This window comes from Anas platyrhynchos, chromosome 3 (assembly GCF_047663525.1).
Source record: "Anas platyrhynchos isolate ZD024472 breed Pekin duck chromosome 3, IASCAAS_PekinDuck_T2T, whole genome shotgun sequence".
Classification (NCBI taxonomy): Eukaryota; Metazoa; Chordata; class Aves; order Anseriformes; family Anatidae; genus Anas; species Anas platyrhynchos.
This window is the reverse complement of record NC_092589.1, coordinates 71,997,240-72,018,168: the sequence shown is the minus strand read 5'-3', so window position 1 is coordinate 72,018,168 and position 20,929 is coordinate 71,997,240. Positions and strand designations below refer to the sequence as shown.

The 20,929-nt window shown below is 38.2% G+C and overlaps 1 protein-coding gene across 1 annotated transcript in view; it reads right to left on the bottom strand.

The window, feature by feature from the left end:
* The window catches only part of LOC101800985 (tubulin epsilon chain), a 113,322-nt gene that overhangs the window by 19,781 nt on the left and 72,612 nt on the right, over window positions 1-20,929 (bottom strand). Inside the window, exons 24-37 of the mRNA XM_038175943.2 lie at window positions 19,986-20,117; window positions 18,758-18,900; window positions 15,153-15,288; window positions 13,878-14,015; window positions 12,160-12,293; window positions 10,633-10,797; window positions 9,803-9,956; window positions 8,910-9,103; window positions 7,203-7,392; window positions 6,223-6,378; window positions 5,447-5,606; window positions 4,305-4,435; window positions 1,677-1,770; window positions 562-681 (exon numbers count right to left, since the gene is read on the bottom strand). Coding sequence (XP_038031871.1) covers window positions 562-681; window positions 1,677-1,770; window positions 4,305-4,435; window positions 5,447-5,606; window positions 6,223-6,378; window positions 7,203-7,392; window positions 8,910-9,103; window positions 9,803-9,956; window positions 10,633-10,797; window positions 12,160-12,293; window positions 13,878-14,015; window positions 15,153-15,288; window positions 18,758-18,900; window positions 19,986-20,117 — 2,047 coding nt within the window. The remainder of the gene's footprint in view (window positions 1-561; window positions 682-1,676; window positions 1,771-4,304; window positions 4,436-5,446; window positions 5,607-6,222; window positions 6,379-7,202; window positions 7,393-8,909; window positions 9,104-9,802; window positions 9,957-10,632; window positions 10,798-12,159; window positions 12,294-13,877; window positions 14,016-15,152; window positions 15,289-18,757; window positions 18,901-19,985; window positions 20,118-20,929) is intronic.

Here is a 20,929-nt window from a genome sequence, read left to right as displayed (position 1 = left end):
AGACTAGAGAACTGAGCCCATACCCAACTCTCTAGCAACTATGAACATTTTAATTTCAATGAAGCAGGACATTTTTCTTCCAGAATGTGAGGCAGAACATTTCTGATCAGCTCTTGAGCCTCTGAATTTTCCCAGACTATTCTTTCTTTTTTTTTTTTTTTTTTTTTTTTTTTAATTAAAACTAAGCTTAGAATTATATAATCATAGAATCATAGAGTCATAGTATGCTTTGGGTTGGAAGGGACCTTAAAGACCATCTAATTCCAACCCTCTGCCATGGGCTGGGAACTTCATGCTAGACCAGGTTGCCCAGGGCCCATCCAACCTGTCCTTGAACACCTCCAGGGATGCGGCATCCACAGCTTCTCTGGGCAACCTGTGCCAGTGCCTCACCACTCTCTGAATGAAGAATTTCTTCCTAACATCTAATCTAAACCTACCCGCTTTTAGTTTAAAACCATTACCCCTTGTCCTATTCACTACACACCCTGTTAAAGGGTTCCTCTCCAGCTTCTATGCTTTCCTTGTTGAAATTTGAGAACAAAGTTGCCAAACACTTACCTGGTACACCTCCAATAAACACTGGCTCCCTGTGGTCAATTGCCTTTGGGTTTAGTGGCCCTACTACATGGTTGACTTCAGAATCTACATCCAGCTGCACCACATTGGCATCTCTAATAACTGAAAGGAGAAGGAACAGAGATGAAAAAGATGGTAAAAAACAGCATTTGAAGATTTTATGAAAGAAAGGAGTATCTGTTTGAGCTAAGTGGTTTGATTTAGTCTTTACTAGACTAGGTGTGAACCCTTATAAGTGCCAGTGTCAGTGCCTGGGCAGATTCTGGTACAGAGCAGGGCCAATGCAAGACAGACCACAGGAAAAGGGTGCTTCTGAGTGAGATTCTTGACTGCTGGTGGCTGTGCCTAGGCTGCAAGGTATGAGCACGCAATGGTGGGCTGCTGAGTAAAACTGGTAGCTATTCCCAATAGGGGACCTACTGGAATGCACTGAGGATTCTTCCTTGCTTCTGTGCCTTGGCTTCCTTCAGAAGGAAACCAGAATGCATGGCGAAAGAGCACACACTCAGATCTCTTCTGGATGTGACAATGTGAGGCATCCCAAATGACCATCCCAGAGAGGAAGGTAGGGGAATCCAGAGTACCTGAGGTTTGGATGTACTTTTTGACTTTCAAACCTGGGAATGAAGGATGGCTGTCTGCCACAGGGAAAAAAAAATTGACTGTAGACCTCTTTCTGTGTGAGGTTGGGGTCCCCATGTCCCCTATTTGACCTGTGCCCAGTATTGGATTAAATATCAGTATATTTAACCTCTAATTGGAAAATTTGGCAAAAGAAGAATATCATCTGGTATACAACTTGGAAAAGGTTGCCAGTGTTTCAGCTAGGCTGCTTTGTGTTTCCTGAACAATAAGCATCCATCTTTTTGATATTCGGCAGGAACTTTGTGCTTGTCCTCCCATGAAGCTCTACGGTTCCTATGTCTGATCAAGGAAAAGGACTGCCACTTTCATATGAACTTGCATCTTGACAGGTGAAAGAGCAGAAGTGAAAATATGACTCCATTTCCAGTGCACTGGTCCATGGAGATGGATAGCTGGGGAGGGAGAATTGGGCTTTGTAACATTTCTGAAGGGGATGATCAAGTTTTACTGACCTGCAATTCGGTGCCACCTGCCATCACAGAGACTCTGTTTCAGTGTCACTGAAGTTGAAAAATCCCTGATTCCATTATTCAGTTTCACAGTAACCTGGGGGAAAACAATGTAACAGTCACTGTAAAACCCCTTCTGTTTTTTCTCTCTCTCTCTCTCTCTCTCTTTTTTTTTTTTTTTTTTTCCCTTCTGTTGTAATCATGTGGTATTCCCCACTCAAAACCAGTAATACATAAGTGAAAGAATAACAGTTCATGAAATTTCTTGGAATAGCACATCTAATTCACAGATTTTGATTTTTACTTTTAGGATTTAACAGTTCTGAAACATTTATTATTTGAATTCAGAGAAGAGTTCAAAAAAAAAAAAAAGATTCAAAACTAACAACTATTTTCACTCAAATTTTCTGGTACTTCTACTCTATAATTTTCTGGGTGTTAAATTAGTGTTCAGAGGCATCAGATGATGTTATGGCATCTTTATAGCCACTTAATAAGGAAAACATTCATGAAAAAACTGAGTATAAACAAGCAGTCAAGATGTGAGAAAAGAATAGATAGAAATATCTAAGAACAACCTCTAAGCTATTTCTTCATGCTTACCAGGAAGCCTTTGGCAGAGCTAGAAACTGAACCTAATTCTGAAATTTTCACCTCTGCATTAAGCACGTGGATGAATATCTTCCTGCATGCTAACACCAGAGCAATGGCAGGGCAGCGCCACGTCCCTGCTGCAGGGCACAAGATTGCCTGTGGTGACTGCCAGAGAACTCCAAACACAAGCGTCTCAGGCTTGGCAAATGTCTAAGTTGTTCCTGACAGCTTGTTGTCTAAAAATGTTGTAAGGAACCAATGTATATTTAATTTTAGGGGATCTCTGTTTCAGTGTAGTTGTAACCAAGAAAATTTAAAAACTTTTTTTTTTTTCTTTCTTTGTTTTTCTTTTCCTTCACAAGGGCACCAGCAAACAGAAATGCAATGATCCTCATCTTCTCTTTCATCCACCCTTGGACAAAATACATAGGAGTGATTAAAGCAAATGAAGAATTTTTAGAGAAAGTGACTTAATAAATCACTTAGACAAGCTATACTGATAGAGAGAGATACAGGCGTTTGAAAAATGGACTAAACATACTGATCATTCTTGTTTCTCCAGCAGAAGTGTTTTCACAAAACAGGTCTTTGGTAATGAATTCAAGGAGAGCAGATAGATGATGGTAAAAACACAGATGCTTACTAAGAGGGTAACTAGCATACCTGTCATACCTGTTGCAGTGACAGGCAGGGAAGAACTGTTTTTCCATAATGGATTTTGGTTTTGCATATGCATTATGCAGGAAGTGAGGTCTGAAGTAAAAAGTGAGGCGATAGCTTTTGTTAGGCCAACTGATAGCTAGAAAAACCGACAACCTTCTGGACATGCCAGTATTCCTTCAGATCTTTACAGAAGTACTAGGCTGGTGCACTTGTACAGAGGTGCAACCTTTAAGAGTGGCACGATACATAGCAATGAAATGTGCTATGTTAATTTCTTTTTAATTTACCAATGAGTAGCTACATCTGTAAGCATGGGCTGTCAAAAGTTTGGCGTCTTACTGAAGCACCTATTGTCTTCTCTATAGAAAAACAGATTCTCTGAAAGATAGCTCATCCCACCTATGCTAGACACCTGCGTTAGGATAGGTTGAATGACTGTGTTGAACTGTCCACTCAGGTTCTCTATTTTAAAGTTATGTTCTTGTAAGAGAAGTGGCAACATGTTTCCTCAGGTGTTGCATTTCTACCTGAGATTCAGCCAGCCTCACTTAAATATCCTTCTGTTTGTCTGACAGTTTGGTATTGGGTAGTGCATTGCAGTGGCCACAGAATATTCACACTGCCTAGTCTCGGAGATTTTTTTTTACAAAAAGGGAAAAAAGATATATATATATATATATACCTGTCCATTTCTCATGTGTATATATATATATATATATATATATATATTTTTTTTTTTTTCTGTTCTAAGCCTTTGCTTGTTTTGTCTATTTAGACTGCAGCTTATTGCTGCATGTTTAGAATCCCTAGTATGGAGGGATCCAGAGTCTAGTGATGAACATAAAAAAAAAGCGACAGCAACAACTATCTGATAAATTCATTTCAAACTTCTCTCTTTCAATTAACAGCCTTAGGAAAATCCAGGGGTCTAGAGGCTGGGTAGACAGACAATCAGAACTTTGCCTTTTCCTCCACGCTCCCCATCATACACAACTATTAAAGCAAGAAGAGAGTGAGCACAACTCAGACTCTTAGCATACAAGAAATAAAAATCAATCAAGTGAAATCAAATCACCTTACTTGTTATACATTTTTAATGAATGGATGAAAGAACAGTACCAAAGCACCAGTGCTCTGCTCATTAAATATTAATTGTTGATATCAGTAAAGTGATCCGATTTTGTCTTTGGTGTTATGTTTTTGTATGTTAAAAGAAGTATCTGGGTTGCCTAATCTAAGCAGTTAACATATCTAGCAGAGGAATAAGAATTGAGTAATGGCAAATTTGTAAGACAAAAGCTTCATATAACAGACCCCAAATGCATAGCAGAAGAAACCATCAGAACAGTGGAAGAAATGTGGTCTTAGTTATACCTGTCCATTTCTCATGTGCATATTCAAGTACTCCCCATTCACGCTGTGGCCATGCAGTAGAATTCCTGAGCTGCTTCGGGGACGTATTTCAAAAACAACTTCAAATTTCAGGCCTAGACTGAAGGATTCATCTGTGGGGGAAGAAGAATAACATTAAGTACTGAGTTAATGGTGAAACTGGACATCTACTCAAAGTCAACATGGAAATTCAAAGTCCCAGGGTGGAACCTATTTGCCTTGTCCTCAAAAGTATTAGAACACATGCCAGTACACATAATTGAAGAGAGGTCATGGTGTTCCATCAATGACCCACTTCAACTTTTGTTTTGATTACATTTGCTTGAAGTACTAATAAAGGTTTCTGTATGTTTCTCATTAAAAAAAAATAGGTATTCAGTTAAAAAAATTAGCAACATCAGAAAATAGTTTCCATTTAGATTTTTTGGCAGTTTCTTATTGTGCAATTTGCTAGACTTTCAGCAGTCTTTATGCAGTGAGTGGGAGTTCACTTGAGCTTTGATGATTCAACAGCAGAAAGTCCCTTTTTCAATCTGCTGGCAGGCCAGGGAGCAAATTAGAAACACTGTGTGGCTCTTCTTGGCATTGCCAAATATAAATAGGGTTGTGCAGTTTCCTTCCCTGTTCAGATCTGAGCCTATGTGACCAAAAGAACGTCCTCTTAAAACAATTCCTGGAACACAGCAGCCCCCATGACAGAAAAGATGTGTCTATCATGCTGTTCATTGTCTGGATGTACAGAAGGCTTTTCCTCAGGATTTTTGAATGACATATTATTTTATTAATTACAAACTAAGAGATGACCTCTTGCTAGTGTACTTGGTTTTAGCTGCGTTGTCTTGTATGTCTATAATTTTTACTGTATTATAAACTGTTCTCTGCTGCAATTATTCTAATTATTTTAAATATGTGTACATACACATATAGATATACTTATCTAACAAGAATGTTTCATGGAGACATTCTTATCTTTCAACATCAGCTGCTTACCACAATAATGGTCTGTATCTAATAATCCTTACAGCTCCCAGCCTTGGAAATTACCACATCCTTTAGTGAAATATGCCATTTTGAAGTACAGTGAAAACGACAGTCTTATTAAATACATTTTGGAAGTGTATTACCAAGGACAACATATCCTCCTTCTGATGAAAAGTATGTTCCCGCTTCTGATGGGCCTTCAAAGCAAGGCGTTACACTAAAGGTCTGCGAAGCCGATGTAATTGATCTTCCATTGAGCTGCAAATTGCTGAGACAGCCACTAAAACTGTAGACTGAGTTAATCTGAATGTGGAGGAAAAAGCATGATTAGTAGAACCAAAGTGCAACTAGAGCAAGACAGTTTTATACATACCACACAACCCCGAGGCAAGGCAGAGGCCTACTTTTCCTGAGTAGTGTAGCTATCTTGTTAGGCACATATCACCAAAGATTACCTCGAAGGGGTCTTGGTTGTGTTTGGATTTGCTTTAACACTCCTTTCTATACACATCAATATCATGGATGTAGAGCAGATTCCTGATTCCTTGGTACTGTCTCAAAACAGAGATACTGAGCCAACACTAAGCCTCTCTGAAACTCATGTATCTCAGACCTTAGGGTGAAATTGATCTCATATAACTTCAGCTGACTCACCTAGACTTGGATGTTGCTAAGATTTCTTTCTTCCTCAGGGACCACTGGCTTTCCAGCTACTGCTGCAAATGTACTGATATCTAGCCCCATTACCACCAGCTCAGCCCTGCGGGAGCTTTGCTATCCACTCAAACTGAGCTGTGTGCTCCTCAGCATGCTGAGAATTGGGATCATAACATGCTTTTCTTTGAACTAATCCCTACAGGCAACTTTTGCATTAGCTGTACACAGAGGTATGGGATGATGTAAGGGGTATCAGATTTACCTGGATGTTCTTCACAGCTTTTCCTGGAGCCACACCCCCAATATACAGTGGTTCAGTCACTTGCCAGGTATTAGTGTTACCACTGAAAGGTTCTTCCAGTACTCGGAGACCATCAATGATCAAGCGGCCAATATTTTTTCCTCTAATAAATATTACCTAGAAACAGAGAAAAAGTATTTGGAAGATTACTTTCATCAGTTGAGGGAACGCTTCTCTTCAGTGGAAGGTAAGAAGTTTGAGAAGAAAAGCTTGCAAGTCATCATCTACAAGCCTATTTTACTGACTGCCAGTACTTTTTGCTGGACAACTCTCTCCACATTTATGTAAAGGTAAATAGTAGAACTGCATTCTTACTGTTTTAGGGTACTGTTTAAGGCAGAAGTATTCCAGGTGTCACAAGGTCTACTGAGATCTGCTCATTTTATATTTGCATATATGATTGGCTGCTACAGTGCTATCACAGTATTTGTATGGACTTCTCCAGTTTTATGGCTTGGATTCATGCAACCTGCTTTAAACACTTAAGTGCCCAATTTAGGAGTTTAGTAACTGTAGACTTCTGAGAAATGGGTATGTACAGAGGGAAATTCACCTTGCCCTTATACTGCTATTTCTTTTCACGGACTACAGAGGGAGCCTAAGAGAGCTATACTCCTTGCTTAGGCACTGTCAAGAAATTTGTTGAACAATCAATCCTTCCTTTCCTAGATAACTTTTTTGTTCATTTGTTTGCTTGTTTCACTATTCTACTTGCTTCTGTCATTTCTATTCAGTGTTGGGAGTTGCTGGATTTTTATAACTGATTCACTTCCCTGTCCATAGTTAATGACTTATTAAAATACAGCATGAAAGTTTTGGCAGAAACTTCTCAAGATATAGGTGTGGTTGTGAAAACATGAATGGAAATTCACTGATCTGCCAGATCATCACTGTTTTTATTGTAGCATTATAACATATATATATATATGTATATTACTTACATTGTGCCAAAGGCCATCGTTGTATTTCTCTTGGCTCTTAATCCTTATCTTCTGATGACCAGCATTAAACATAAAAATGAGTCGTCCATGGGCAACAAAAAGGGCCATGAAATTAGTCTCTTTTTGGTCTGAGACGTAGAAAATCATTCCATGAGATGAGAGAGTTTTCAGACTGATAGAGAACTGAGCTCTGGCAAACAAAAACAGTATCAGTATTAAAACAGATATAAGTAACTGAAATCAAACTGCAGCAGAGGAAGCCTGAGATTTTTTTCTCATCCTAAGGAATACCTATCTCCTTTATGGAAGTGGTGTTTCTGAGAAACTTCCCATTAGTTTTGGAGTAGAACTCAAAGTTGGAGAATAAGCTGCCTTCCAAACTTGTTTTCAAAAATCAAAATCTCTCAAGTGAATAAAATCAGAATAGACCATGAATAAATGATAGTCTATATATTTCCATTCCTGTTGAACAGAGATAAATTTTCTTGTGATGGCACTGTTCACAAATCTTTTCTGTTATTCCAGACTTGCTGCTAAGCTTCTGCATCCCAATAGGTCCTCATTAAGTCCACTACAGCATGGCAAGTTATACCTGCTCTGTTCAACATGGTAAGCAGTGAAGATTTCTTGAGTGATTGGTATTATTACTTTGGGTCTAAAAAAGGCAAAGCTGCATTAGTGTAGCATAGAGACAGAACTGATCAGTCCTGCTTCTTATAACAGGTGACTAGCTTAGCTCCCATTCCTGATATTTTCAGAAGGGCCTGTTATATTTGCCATTGCATGTGTGTGTACATTCCACACACACTTAGGCCATTGCCAGTATTAGTTGTTTTAAAACATCAATGTGCATAACAATGAAAATTCTGTAATAACAGTTGTAAAACAAATATGTCTTGTAAGGATGAAAGGACACGTTAGAGTTTGGGTTTTTGTTCTTCCATCTCATATGGGCACCATCAGGACTACCTAAGCAAAACACTGTTGAATTAAAACAAACCTAATGCTTTTGTTACTTAAGTCAGGAAATAGCACTCTTCTTTTCTGAGTTAGTGGTCTGGTATGCTTCCAGGAAGTGCTGTGTTGTTGAATTTATAGTCTTTCATGGAAAGTATTAAACCAAAGTCCTTTGCTGGTCATAACACACCATATGGTGTATTCTTTGGGAGCCTGAGAAATAAATGTCCACAATATCTCAACTTGTTATTAATTACTTGTATTTCCATAATGGCTTGAATTGGACATGGTTTTCATAGCTTTATGTCCTACTGCACTCCGTAGACTCCTAAACATTAAGCAGCTGCCAATGTCCACTCAACACATAACTATATTTCATTTCTTGGTGAACTATCATGTTTTCCAGCTCTGCTCTAATGACATTACTTCTGGCATAAAGAGACTGATGATACACTGCTTGTTTAGAGATTACATTCTCAAAATCTTCATACAAATAGGCAAGGAGACACATTTATTTTTAAATATACAATACAGATGAAGACCCCAAAAATGGATTGTAACTGGAAGCACATTGTATTTATTGCTATTTCTCAGCTGAAATGCCTATTAATGTATCCTAACAATGTACTCTATTGAAAAATTTGCCTAAGATAAAACAAAAAAAGCCAACAGAAATATGTCTTTTTTTTCTTTCATATACATCTTTTGCCTTCCCAGTATGTATCACGTTTATTTCTGAAGTCCTTTTACCTTTCACTTAAATCCTTTGGTATGTGATCAAATTCTTGCCGGCTGTTTGCTGTTCCTCCAAACTGATAAGCATTTTCAGTTGCTTTGGGGTTCATTGGCAATTGGCACTGAGGGTCTTTTTGCATATTCACTTCTTGATACATTTTTTTGAGGCCAGTTGAAGGTTGTGAGATCTTGTCTTTATCTCTCCCCACCTTTACAGAAAGAGAACCATTAATCAGATATTTAACTAAGATTGGACATAAAACAAACAAACAAATAAATAAATGAGTATTTATATACAAGTCAACAATATGCTTTTTCCTTACAAAAGTACAAGGAATAGTTCCAAGTCAGATTTTCCTTACAGAGATCTACTATAGATGCCCATGTAGGGAAGGAGAAGGGATAATCAGAATACTTGTATATAATTTTAATCCAATACTTTTGCACTTTTCCTGTTCAACTCTTCCTCTCTGTTTTTGATGATATAAGCTATAGCACAGACATAAAAAAACACACTTGGACCAAAAGTTCTGCATGCTGGAAGAGTTTTTTTTATTCCATTTATGTTAGTGTATGTTAGCTGCACCCAGGAGAGAGAGCCACGTGGAAGCACCTGAAAATAGAAGCTAGCAATCAAGATGGGCTTTTTCTGCAGGACCTTATAAAAGATGGCAGAAATTCTGTTTTACAGTTCTACCAAGAAGGAGTGATACAAGAGTAGGCCAGATACGCTGGGTAAGGGCAGTCATTTGTAGTGATATAATGTATAAAGGAATGAAATCCTTTCCTTTTCTATGTCCAAAGTGTTACATTTTTGGTATCCATAACTTGGAGGATTTACAGTCACGATGGAGTATGTATCAACTGTGGAAAATTCTAAAGTGGAACTGACACAGTCTGTAGCAAACCTTTTTATTACGGTTTCCTTTGGCTTTTGATGAGTTCTTTCCTTTCTTATGGAGAAGAGCAACAGGAGGGGATTCAACAGGGCATCCGTAAAAAGAAGTCTGAACTTTTTCTGAGTACCGTTGGAAATCTTCCACTTCAACCTCCTGATCCAATCTGTGTTTCAAAGAGGGGATGACAAAAACAACTTTTTTCCAAGTGTTGGAATTCTTCTTACAAAGATCACAGTAATTTACATTTGAATTTTAAATGATATTTTGTTGGGCTTTTTCATTCTTGGATTGTGGATTAAAAATTACAGATTAATCAGTAAATGTTTGAGTATTGTAGGCAGTCTATACTACCTTTGTCTGTTGTACCCATGCTCTGATAAACAGAGAGTCTGAATCTCCAACACCAACTTTGCTTTAAAATCTGTATAAGAATATTTCATAAAGTGATTAAGAGCAACAAATTTGGACCATTTTCACATGACCAAACTCCTGACTTCAGCAACGTCTGTGAGATGCCTTAGTATCATTTTGTTTCAAAGGCAGAGATGCAGCTACATAAGTGTAAATTACAGCTATTCAAATTCTGCATTGCACCAACACCATTAGCATGAAAGCTGATTTGCATCAAGTTCTTCCCACTTTAACAATATCTCAACCTAGCAGGTCTGCACCAACAGATTCCATAGAAAATAAGGCGAGAAGCTTATTCACACATACTGTCTAGCCTCACAAAATGAGAGAGGGATTTTTATTGTGAAAATCAATCAGCTCTCTTGAGCTATTACCCGAGCTGTCAGGCAACGATTGCCTAGTAATGAGTTTAGGAGGATGCTACGCACCTAGTGAAGTATGCATTGCTTATGCAGCCAGTGAAGTTGGCTTGCTGCGTTTTGAGGGGTGAGCCACCAAAGTAGAACTTCTTAATGCTGTCAGGGCTTTTCCCTGCTCTGTCCTTTGCTGGATTCTTCTTGCTTTGTTTCTTGTCATCAACACTCAGCTCGTATCTGCAAAGACCAAGCATCCATTTTGTAGGCTGGTTTTGGAAAAGTCCATGATGGTGGTTAGACAGCATATTACATGCACCTAAAATATTCAGTTCAATGTGTAAAATCACTGAATGGTAGTGCCCAAAGTCATGAGACCTTCTCACATCTGTGCCACAAGCAGCAGTAAAATTAGCCCACTGGCATCTTACAGTCCAGAGGCCCACAGATGTCATAATATCCTGAGATTAATCATGAAGTCCAAAAAAATACAGTCCACTCAGTGGAGATAAATAAACCAAGGAATTGCTAATAAACGGATGGAGCTACTGTTTGTGTAATATAAAATCTAAGCTCACGCTATTCCTTCTTTTTCATGTCCCTATCCATTTTTCCTTCTCTTTCATCACAGTACATGGATATTTGGGCTTATACAATGTTCTTTACCTAATATCATTTTGCAATGAGCACATTAATTGCTGCAGATGGCAGGAAGGATTCTACTGCTTTAATAAGAAACTGAATATAGCTAAAGCATCAGACAGGGATTTTGTTTGGTGGGTTTGGAATTCAAAACTTTCAGGGAAGTGTGACAGCCCTCAGCACTTTTCCAGGACAACTTTATGCACTTGGAGATTTCAAACCATGTTTCTTGGATGTCAGAAGTCATAGGTACAAACCTTCATTTCAGTTAGAAAACTGAGAATGACCTGGTTGTTTCAGGCAAGGTTCCTGAAGAAAGATTGTTCGAGTATTTACCTTCTAAGAAAATTCTAAACACAGCAAACAACAGTAAAATACATACCAATAAAACAACGCTTTCAAGTTTTCTGAGAAGCAGATACAGACTTATTTCCTACTGCCATATTTAATCTTACATTTATGTCTGTCAGTACTAAAAATATTTTAAACATGTTCCACTCTGTATATCCCAAATGAATGCTTTTTCTGAAGATGCCACAATTACTTCAGGGTCACTTTGGGATTTCATTAGCAAATCAGAACAGTCAGTCCCGATGAAGAAAGAATTTCTCGCTAGTTTTTAATTATATTAAACTGCTTTCATACCTAAGGACAAAAAAAAAAAAAAAAAAAAAAGGACTAAGCTTTTAAAAACACTATTCCTTTCTCTTAGTTTTAATAACTTTTCCCAGCCTCTCATGCTCAGGCGACACAGGCCAAATTTCAATCCAAGATCTAGTCATTGATTTATTTTTTTTTTAAACTGAATTAATTAGTTTAACATATCAATGGAAAAAAAAAAACAAAAAACAAAAAACAACTCCTAAAAACACTTTGAGAGTGAATATTGAATGCTAATATTCTCTTTACAAGAAAAATTTATTCTGAAGGTAGGGAATAAAAGGTGCTGGACAGCTTTACCTTTCTGGTGTGACGGAAGTAATGATAAAGTGGGTTTTCCCATCGTTGTAATTTCTGTCTGGTGATTGGATTTTGATTCCACTTGCATTTAAAACAACAGCACCTCTGTCCATAGAGATGGATAATACGTCTGACTGAAATACAGATAAAATAATCTTCATAAGCAAGTGTAACACAGGAAAGTTAACAGTTCTGCAGTTCTGTTTATTTTCCTGTTGTATTTGTTATCTCCAACCAAAGAGTTTTTTTTTCTTTTTTTTTTTTTTCTTTTCCTGTTTTCCCATTTTTTACTGTATTTGCGGGAAGATAAATTGAGAAGCAAAACAGATGATCTCACTAGAAATGATATTCTTGCTGTTTTTTAGGATCGAATTCTGAGAATTCTGCTACTGATTATGTCTCATGTTTCTGTCACATGAGCTCCTTACCTCTAGCATAAATGTATGATGTTTACATTTCATTTGTGCTTCTGGTACCCCAGCTATGGTACTACTAGGAGCAGCTGTACTGCAAGATTACATCATTGTCGTAAAACCAACACATTTTTTTCTTTTCCTAATTCCCTCTGATCAGAGCTGTTCAGTCACTCAAAATTATCTTAGAGATATGATCCTCTATCTGGGTCAGGCATACGGGATCACAGTGCCACGTAGCAGGAATATTATCTGTTCCATTAGCGCAAGCACGGGCACTGTGCACTCAGAGGAATCACGCTGTCTAATTCCGTCAAGTGCTAAATTGCTGCACCTCTATTTGTTAAATAGGGCACTTGGCATCTCATAGGATTAGCGATTCTGAGTTAAAACCAGAAGTGGTGTGTAGGGTCTCATTTATGCAAGCAGCATGGATAGCTGACATGGTTACTGATTTCAATTTAAGGCAATACTCCACACTGTAAAATGGAAAAGTTCAGGAGTGGTTATAAGTGTCATATAGCCTTCCCTGCTGCATTGCTCGTGATCTTCTGCAAATATGGCAGAGCAGACATTTGGGGTGGTTGCAAATGTTCTGGCATTTGAGCTTATGGGTGCTGCTGGTTTAAGTTTGAGACTGCAGAATCCTAGAATCACTTTGTCTCACTCAACATTGGAGTGCAAGTCCCTATTTCTGCCCATGGCACACCTCTGAGGGGGCATTTGGAACAGCTTGGCTTTCCATAACTGCAAGGAGTCATTCTCAATTGCAGCTTTTCCTGGTCACACATTGAGGTTTAAGTACCATTGGGGAATACAGACAATTTCCCAACTAATTTCTGTAAACTCTGCAATGCTCAGAATAACATCCCACTAATCCAAACAAACTTTCTGCCTTGCTTGTTGGATATTGCCTCTGGGAGGAAAATGTCAGGCCCTCAGTATTGTTTGTACTTTGGTAGCATCTACAGGTCCAAATAGGGATTGCAGTGCTGCTGAGTACAGTGAGATCCACTGTGTATTTCTACCCTCAGGACTATGCCTAGAATTCTATGCCTAGATTTGATTCTAAGCATATGATCACATGCTCTTCACAACATCAAAATAATGTCTAGGCATTGCTGGGTTCATCTGTAGATCAAACATGAACTGTGAAAATGAGGCCATCAATGAATGCTTCTGTATTGTGGATTGCTTTCTCTTTTATTAAAAGATGAAGTGAGAAATTCTTTTATGCCCTTAGTATTCTCCTGAGAAACAATCCAAAGCTAAAATAAAACAAACTGTAAAGAAAAATATACTCACTCCTTCAGAATAGTAGAACAGCAGCCCATTGGGCTGCAATGTGCGGAAATTAAAGCCTCCTTCAAATTCACTTAAGAGGGACACTTTTTGGCTTGATGCAATGAAGCTCTCTCCATTGAAGTATGCTTTGCGGGACATCTGTGTATTAAATAAAACAAATTTACATGTAAACTGCAGACAACATTCAAATCATTAAAAGAATGCATCTATGTCTTTCATTTAAATATGCAGGCAATTCAGTTCTATAAAAACTCCATTTTTTTTTTCCTGAATGTCTTAACCTAATTTATACAGGCTGTCCCTTGCAGGCTAAGAAAATCTAAAGAAAGTGTAGTCATTTTAGATAGCATAAGCCAAATTGTTCTCAGTTTCCTGGGATTTCTGGCCCCATGCTAAGTCTGCTGATGTTAATGAACACGCAGGCTAGAAGCAGAGGGGGCTCAAGGCCCTGTTTGAACTGTGTGGCACTGAGTCACCTCCCCAGCATGTGATGTATGAATTTGCTTGTTGGACTGAATGCTGGTGTGGGGGGTTGAGTGTCAATAGCCCTCTGAGGCTCGGAAGGAAAACTGGGTCTGAAGTTGAACAAATTGCATCTGGCTTCCTCCTTTGCAGAGACTGAGATTGAATGATGAACTCTACAAGTGGTGAGCTCTTTCCTCTTCATGGATTCTCATGGGTATACTGAACAGATATGGTCATAGGATGCAGACCACAAACACTGTTTAGATTTACCAGTTTTGCACTGTAATGAACAAATGATAAATGATGGAAAGGATCAGAAAAGAAATGGCAATTTCCTCAGTGTTGAAGTTGGTGCAGTTGATTTGTGTATCACAGAGGTAGAATTGGATTGACTTGAGGGGTATGACAACTCATCTGAAGGGGATCTTGCTGTCTTTTTCATTCCATATATCTGTATTAGGACACATTTGAGAAGAATTCTCCTTGTCTCTTTAATAAAAACCGAATTGCAAGGGAATATTTCCTTCCAGAATACAGCACACAACTTGTTTCAAATTCAGCCTTCACATTGCAATCTCACATACGATAATAATAGCAAAATACCTTGTGCTGCAATTCATAGTGAAAACTGGATAGTATACCAGCAAACTTACACACACATGTGCGTACATACACACACCAGTCAATGAGCTCGTTGTCATTTCCTTTGTTGAAAACTTCCTTTCTATTTTTTTGGAGTCAAAAGTCTATCTCATGGGTGTATCCACTGCCAAAATTTTGTTTTTATCTCACAAATGATGTTATGCTTACCAGTGAATCCTCTGGGCACCCATAGCTAATTCCCAGGGTTCCTGGTTCTTCTAACAAGTTGAAATCCTTCTTTTGGAACTGGAAACCCTTCATGCAGCCTTTAAAGCCAATACTTCCTGCCAGATGTGAGCTAATGCTGTTGGAAAACAATGTCAAACAAAGTGCAATTACATATTCCTTGCCTTTCTGAATATACTTTTGTTGCAAAGGTGTTAAAAAAACTTTGAAGAGCCTCAGTCATTTGCACCACTAGTGCCCAATTCCTACGTCTGTATGTAAAACAACTATTTAACCACATTGGGTGTTTTGAAAAGTCAAGATGCACCAGCTGTAATAAATGTTACAGGGAGAAATACATGTATGACAGTTCAGAGGGAAGGCACATACAGAGTAATTTTAAGAAAATAAAAATATCAGCTGAAATAAAAGAACATTTTAAAATGGGTTTGTACCCACTTACAGTGAAAATCATTGGATTTTTATCTCCACCTGACATTTTAGAAAACTTCTGTGTTAATTTTCCTTTCTTGGTATTACTGGCAAGGTCTATTATTGCACTGGGGAGCAAATGCATTCATGTTCCTTAACATGTATTAGTAACAGAGGTCAAGGAATTAAGAGTAAATTCTGATTGCTGATGAATGGGTTTACATAACTGTAAATGAGAGCAATAGGTGGGCTTCCAGGAACCATTCAGTGTCAGATTTGAGGTCCACAGCAGTGCATCCCAGCTGCTCCTGTTCACTGCTCTACATCTTCGACTCCACCCTTATCAAGATATCACAGCATCACAGCACGGACATATCAGTGAATACTTATGCGGCATGAAGCAGATATTTGCCTAAAATCATAGAGGGTTTGTGACAGAGCAAGGAAATGACATGCTACCTACTGGGTACCAGTCCAGGAGATAACCAAGGAAAGAATGAATGTGAAATAAAGAGTTTTGATTTATCTCATTGTAAGGTAAACATTGGACACACGAAAATGAATCAAGCTCTGGAAACATTTGGTTTTCTATGTTGGCTAAAGTGGACCATCATGTGAAAGAGTACAGATGCACGTCTGAAAGAAGGTGAGAAGAAGAACACTGTAGGGGCATAATCTGTGCCTCAGTAAAATGAGTGGGAAGGCTAAATCAACAGAAAGGCTCCAGTCATTCTCACTGAGACCTGGCTCAAAGTGCAGGGTATCAGTCAATCAGTTTTATCTCCACTCTGATTGACTGGATGCTACAAACACGTCATTAAAAACAATTTCCAGGAGCAACTGGAACTAAAGAAGAAAACTTTTTCTTCTGAATTTGTTCTTATAGTTCCCAGCCCTTAGAGCTCCTAGCTCCCCTTATATCCCCCTTTGCTTTATGCAGGAAGTGAAGTGGTAGGAAAATAACATATAATGTTACTTCCAGATTCATTTAAAAGACAATTGACAGAGGAAATTGCTGTTGAGATGAAGGAAAATATACTGCTTTGAAAGAAAATTAAACTTCCCACTAAGACTACAGCTACTTTTCCCACCACTGCTGCAGCCCAATGTCAGTCAAATGTAAATCTGTCTAAAAAAAGGATGCAGAAATATCAATAGCAGATACTAGCAGTAGAAAGATAGACAGAAAGTCTTAATTCATTGATGATATAACTCTAGCAACAACTTATACACCTTTTGGAAATGGAAAGATGTCACCACGTTTAGACCATGCTTTTTGCTGTGTACCCTTTTCAGGAGAACCAGAGCTGGGTACGATATACAAGACAAAGATGTAGCTCTACTTAAATCATTTCAGTCCACATTTTTCAATGTTGATCATATTCTTGCAATGTCCGTATTTTTTCCCTGTTACCACTTGTTCACTTAGTTGTTATTTTTATTTTTATTTTTTTGCTTTGACAGTATCTTCCAGTGACAGTATCTTTGACAGTGTTTTGTATAATGACCACAATGCACTCAGAAAACTGCAGGCATAATTCATGTGATTCATCCTGTATCCTACATTTGTGAGCAAGATTCATTTGCCATGGTGCTGCTCAATTGCCTAAATTTCTAGGCCTTCTGGGCTTTTTAAGTTTTCTCTAGGGTTGACTAACCAAAGTATTTTTCACCATTCTTTTGCCTTTGTTTCTGGATCATTAATGTGTTCAGTATCAACCCTAAGAGAGATCCTCTGGGCATGTGGTGTAGACCTTTTATACTGTGAAAATTGAATGGTAACTATGTCTTATTTTCCCTTTCCCAGCTACTTTCCAATCCACCACATTCTTTCCTCCCTTGGTGTCTCTAGTTTTCTCAGTAGCCCTTTATGGCAGACCTTTATGAAGAACTATTTGAAAGGCCCAATAAATTGCATAGGCTATTTCTCCCTTGCCCAACATTTTGTTTGCATGTTTGGGTAACTGCATGGGATCAAAAAGCATCATTTTCCTTTACAGGAGGTTTGTCACTATCATAAAAGCTTAATCCGTGGTATACATCACGGACAATATTATCATTGTATCTCATTATATATCAATTCTACAAAAGGATCTCCTGACAACAAAATAAGGTTTCAGGATTTACCAGTAATTCCTAGAAATTATTCTGCAGCATTTGCTGTCTTCCCCTTTTTATACGTAGAGGTTATTTTTAAGAGAGCCTGTATTTCTGTCAGTAGTTGTGAGTTTTCAGTTAGCAGCTGGAGACCTTTTGAAAATGCTAGCCGAGCTGTCTGATCAAGAGAACGCATGGTGCCTATCATGTGCTTCTTCAAGCGTTTGTCCTGCTTTCCCAGAGTGTGACCCAGCTTCACTGCATTATTGTTACAGGAACTGGGAGCTGTATGGTCTACTGGGATTAAGTTTGGCTTTTGTCAAATGGTACGATGGGAAAATGAGACTTTTTCTTTTCTTCTCACACCTACACATAGACAACCGACTTAAGTCTAGAGAGAAACTGAGACTCATCAGAATTGAAATACATAGGAAAGATATCACCTTTAGATTTGAAAATACACTTGGTAAAGGGTTTTGATTCTTCAGCTAATGCATTTTTTACTTTACAAAGATCACTTTTCTGCAGAGTGAGAAGAAATAGTGATTCTATATTTTCATGTGTTTGAAATTGCTTTTTTTTTTTTTTTTTAAAGATAACAGTTTCAGTTAACATTACTAAAATGGAACTGGTTTCAGCAGAACTTTGCTGTGCTGGATCCAGCCTAATCCTTACTACTGTAGAGCTATATACAAAACCTTAGGAGTTTGTCTTAGGGGTTGTTTCATGTAAAGGTGTTGAAACTGAGAAAAAAAAACAACACAATCACAGAACGGTTGAGGTTTGAAGGGACCTCTGGAGGTCATCTGATCCAACTCCCCTGCTCAAGATGGAACATCTAGAGTAGGTTGCCCAAGACCATGCCTGGACAACTTTCAAGTCTCTCCAAGGGGGGAGATTTCATAACCGCTCTGGAAAACTTGTGCCAGTGCCCAGTCACCTGCACAGTAAAGAAGTGTTTCCTGAATAAAGAAACAAATGTTTCCTGAGAAATAAAAAATGTTTTACTGTAAGTGCAAGTCATAAAACACAACTTAAATTACTTGAAGATAATGATTGAATGCCAGTTGTAAACCAACCTGGACTGTAAGATCTCAGCAGGTGCTCCTCCGATGTAGATGTCTGTGAATGGCATTGCTGTTCTTTCATTGTCAACGCTTTTTATATGTCGTCTGTCTACTACCAAGATCATCTTCTTAGAATTGTGATATATAATAGAAATCTGAAAAGAAAAACATGTTTTTAAAAGTGTCCAGAATGTCATCTTTTGTAAGTTGTCATGGTGATTTTGCAAGATCGATTGTATCTTTATGTCTTTTTGTTTGAACAGCTACTCCCATTTATCAAAAAAGTTGTTTGTGAATGAGGAGAGGTTGACAACAATTACTATTAGGGAACTTATGTTGATGCCACAATTTCTTTGCTGCCTGAAAAAACAGGTTATTTCATTTATGATTAAAACCACACAAAATTACCCCATGCCAAATTCTACACTTCAGCAAGCTGACAAACTCCATTAATGTTGGAGTGCTTCATTGATTTATCCAGGAAATTAGGGCATACTTCTAAAAAAGACTTGTTTCATCGTCAAAGCATAAAAAGCATAATTTTGCCCTGCTTAAACTGTTTGAGCAGAACTGAAGCTGTAGCTGTAGTAGTGGATCAGGAATCAGCCTTTGAATTTACATCAAATAAATAGCAGGATAAGCAAGCCACTAAGGGGGATTTGCTACTGCCACTGCCACAGGTACACTGGCTTAAGGTAAATTATCTTAAAACAAGTACAACTTGGTGTTTATGATCTTCAAAAGTCCATAAAACGCTATCCATATATAAAAGACTGCTACCTGAATAATTCTTACTTTGAATGAAACAGGAAATGCAATCCTTCTTGTAATACAGCGTATAACAACTAAGGTGGTCAAATTAATATCATGACATGTTTTCAGTTCAGGAGAATTGTATATTTGAAGAATATAATTGTCACTGCTATAATTTCATTATGAATTCTAACACTTTTTGTCCCACATTAACAGTCGTGTCCTTGGCTGGCAGTGTGCAGAATCTGTCCACAAGCACTGATATACCAGGAGGCAGGGAGAGCCCTCCATGGCTCAGCGCTGGTGGGACTGATGTGCTCTTTCACATGCAAGGTATGTGTATGCTCTACTCATCTACCCCCTCTACTGCATCACCACCTGGCTCCTCATCCTTTTGCTCTTTGAAATGGTGTTACATCAAATCCTTGCTGTTTTGGAGCTGCTGGGATAATTAGTCAAATAGCTGTGATTGTATCCCCATTTCTACCTCATGAAATTTGGCATCGTTAATCTGAGCCTTCTTCATAGAGTCCTCTAGCAGCATGGGGCCAGTGCTGAAGCCAAAGTCATAGCGGAGGTACAAGAACCCGTTGTGCATCTCAAGACTGAAGAACATACTCTGCATAAAATAAAAACAGCAATCAGAAAAGCACTATCGTTGTGACAGCAATTAAAAACAAACAAACACAAAAAGCAGTGCAATGAGAGTGTCTGACATTGTGAACAGTCTGGTACTGGGAAAAGGTCTTTTTGTTTGCAGAGGTAGAACAGTTTCTGGATTTATGTATATTATATGTGTATATATATATAGAGAGAGAGGCACAGATAATTGTTTGATGAATACCACTTCTCTGAAGGCTCAATGAGCTGCTTGTCTATGGAAATAGTGTTTGGTAGCACAGGTATGTCAATATTCTTCACCGGGGTAGTATTCCTAATGTGAACACATCCATTTTCTGATAAAGTAATAACTCATGCTCCAAGGCAAGATGTTATACTGGTAAAAGCAATGTTGTGCTAGAATGGCTGTGTCTGCATTAGCAGCTTCTGTGAGGATGCCTATAATAGCACAGCATTATATCTTTTCACAGCCCTTATCAGCACCATTGCATTTGATGAAGGCTGAGCAATAGGTAGAATAGGTATGTAGTGGTGAATAGGTATATACATGTAGGTAGTGAAGGCTGAGCAATAGTTACTGTGTATGTGATTTCTGGATTTTCTGACCATTCCTGCTTCTTGGTTTGGCTTTTTTTCTGTGGTTCAGTCCTAGACTTTATAAATGGAAGCTCTACTCCAGGAAACCTTTAGGGAGTGTTGGAAATGAAGACCTGTAGCACAGACTTATTCCAAATCTGAACGTAAAGAAGCAGAAAGGAACATTTACAGCAGCTGTGGATCTGGGTTAATGCTTTTAATGTTAATATTTGT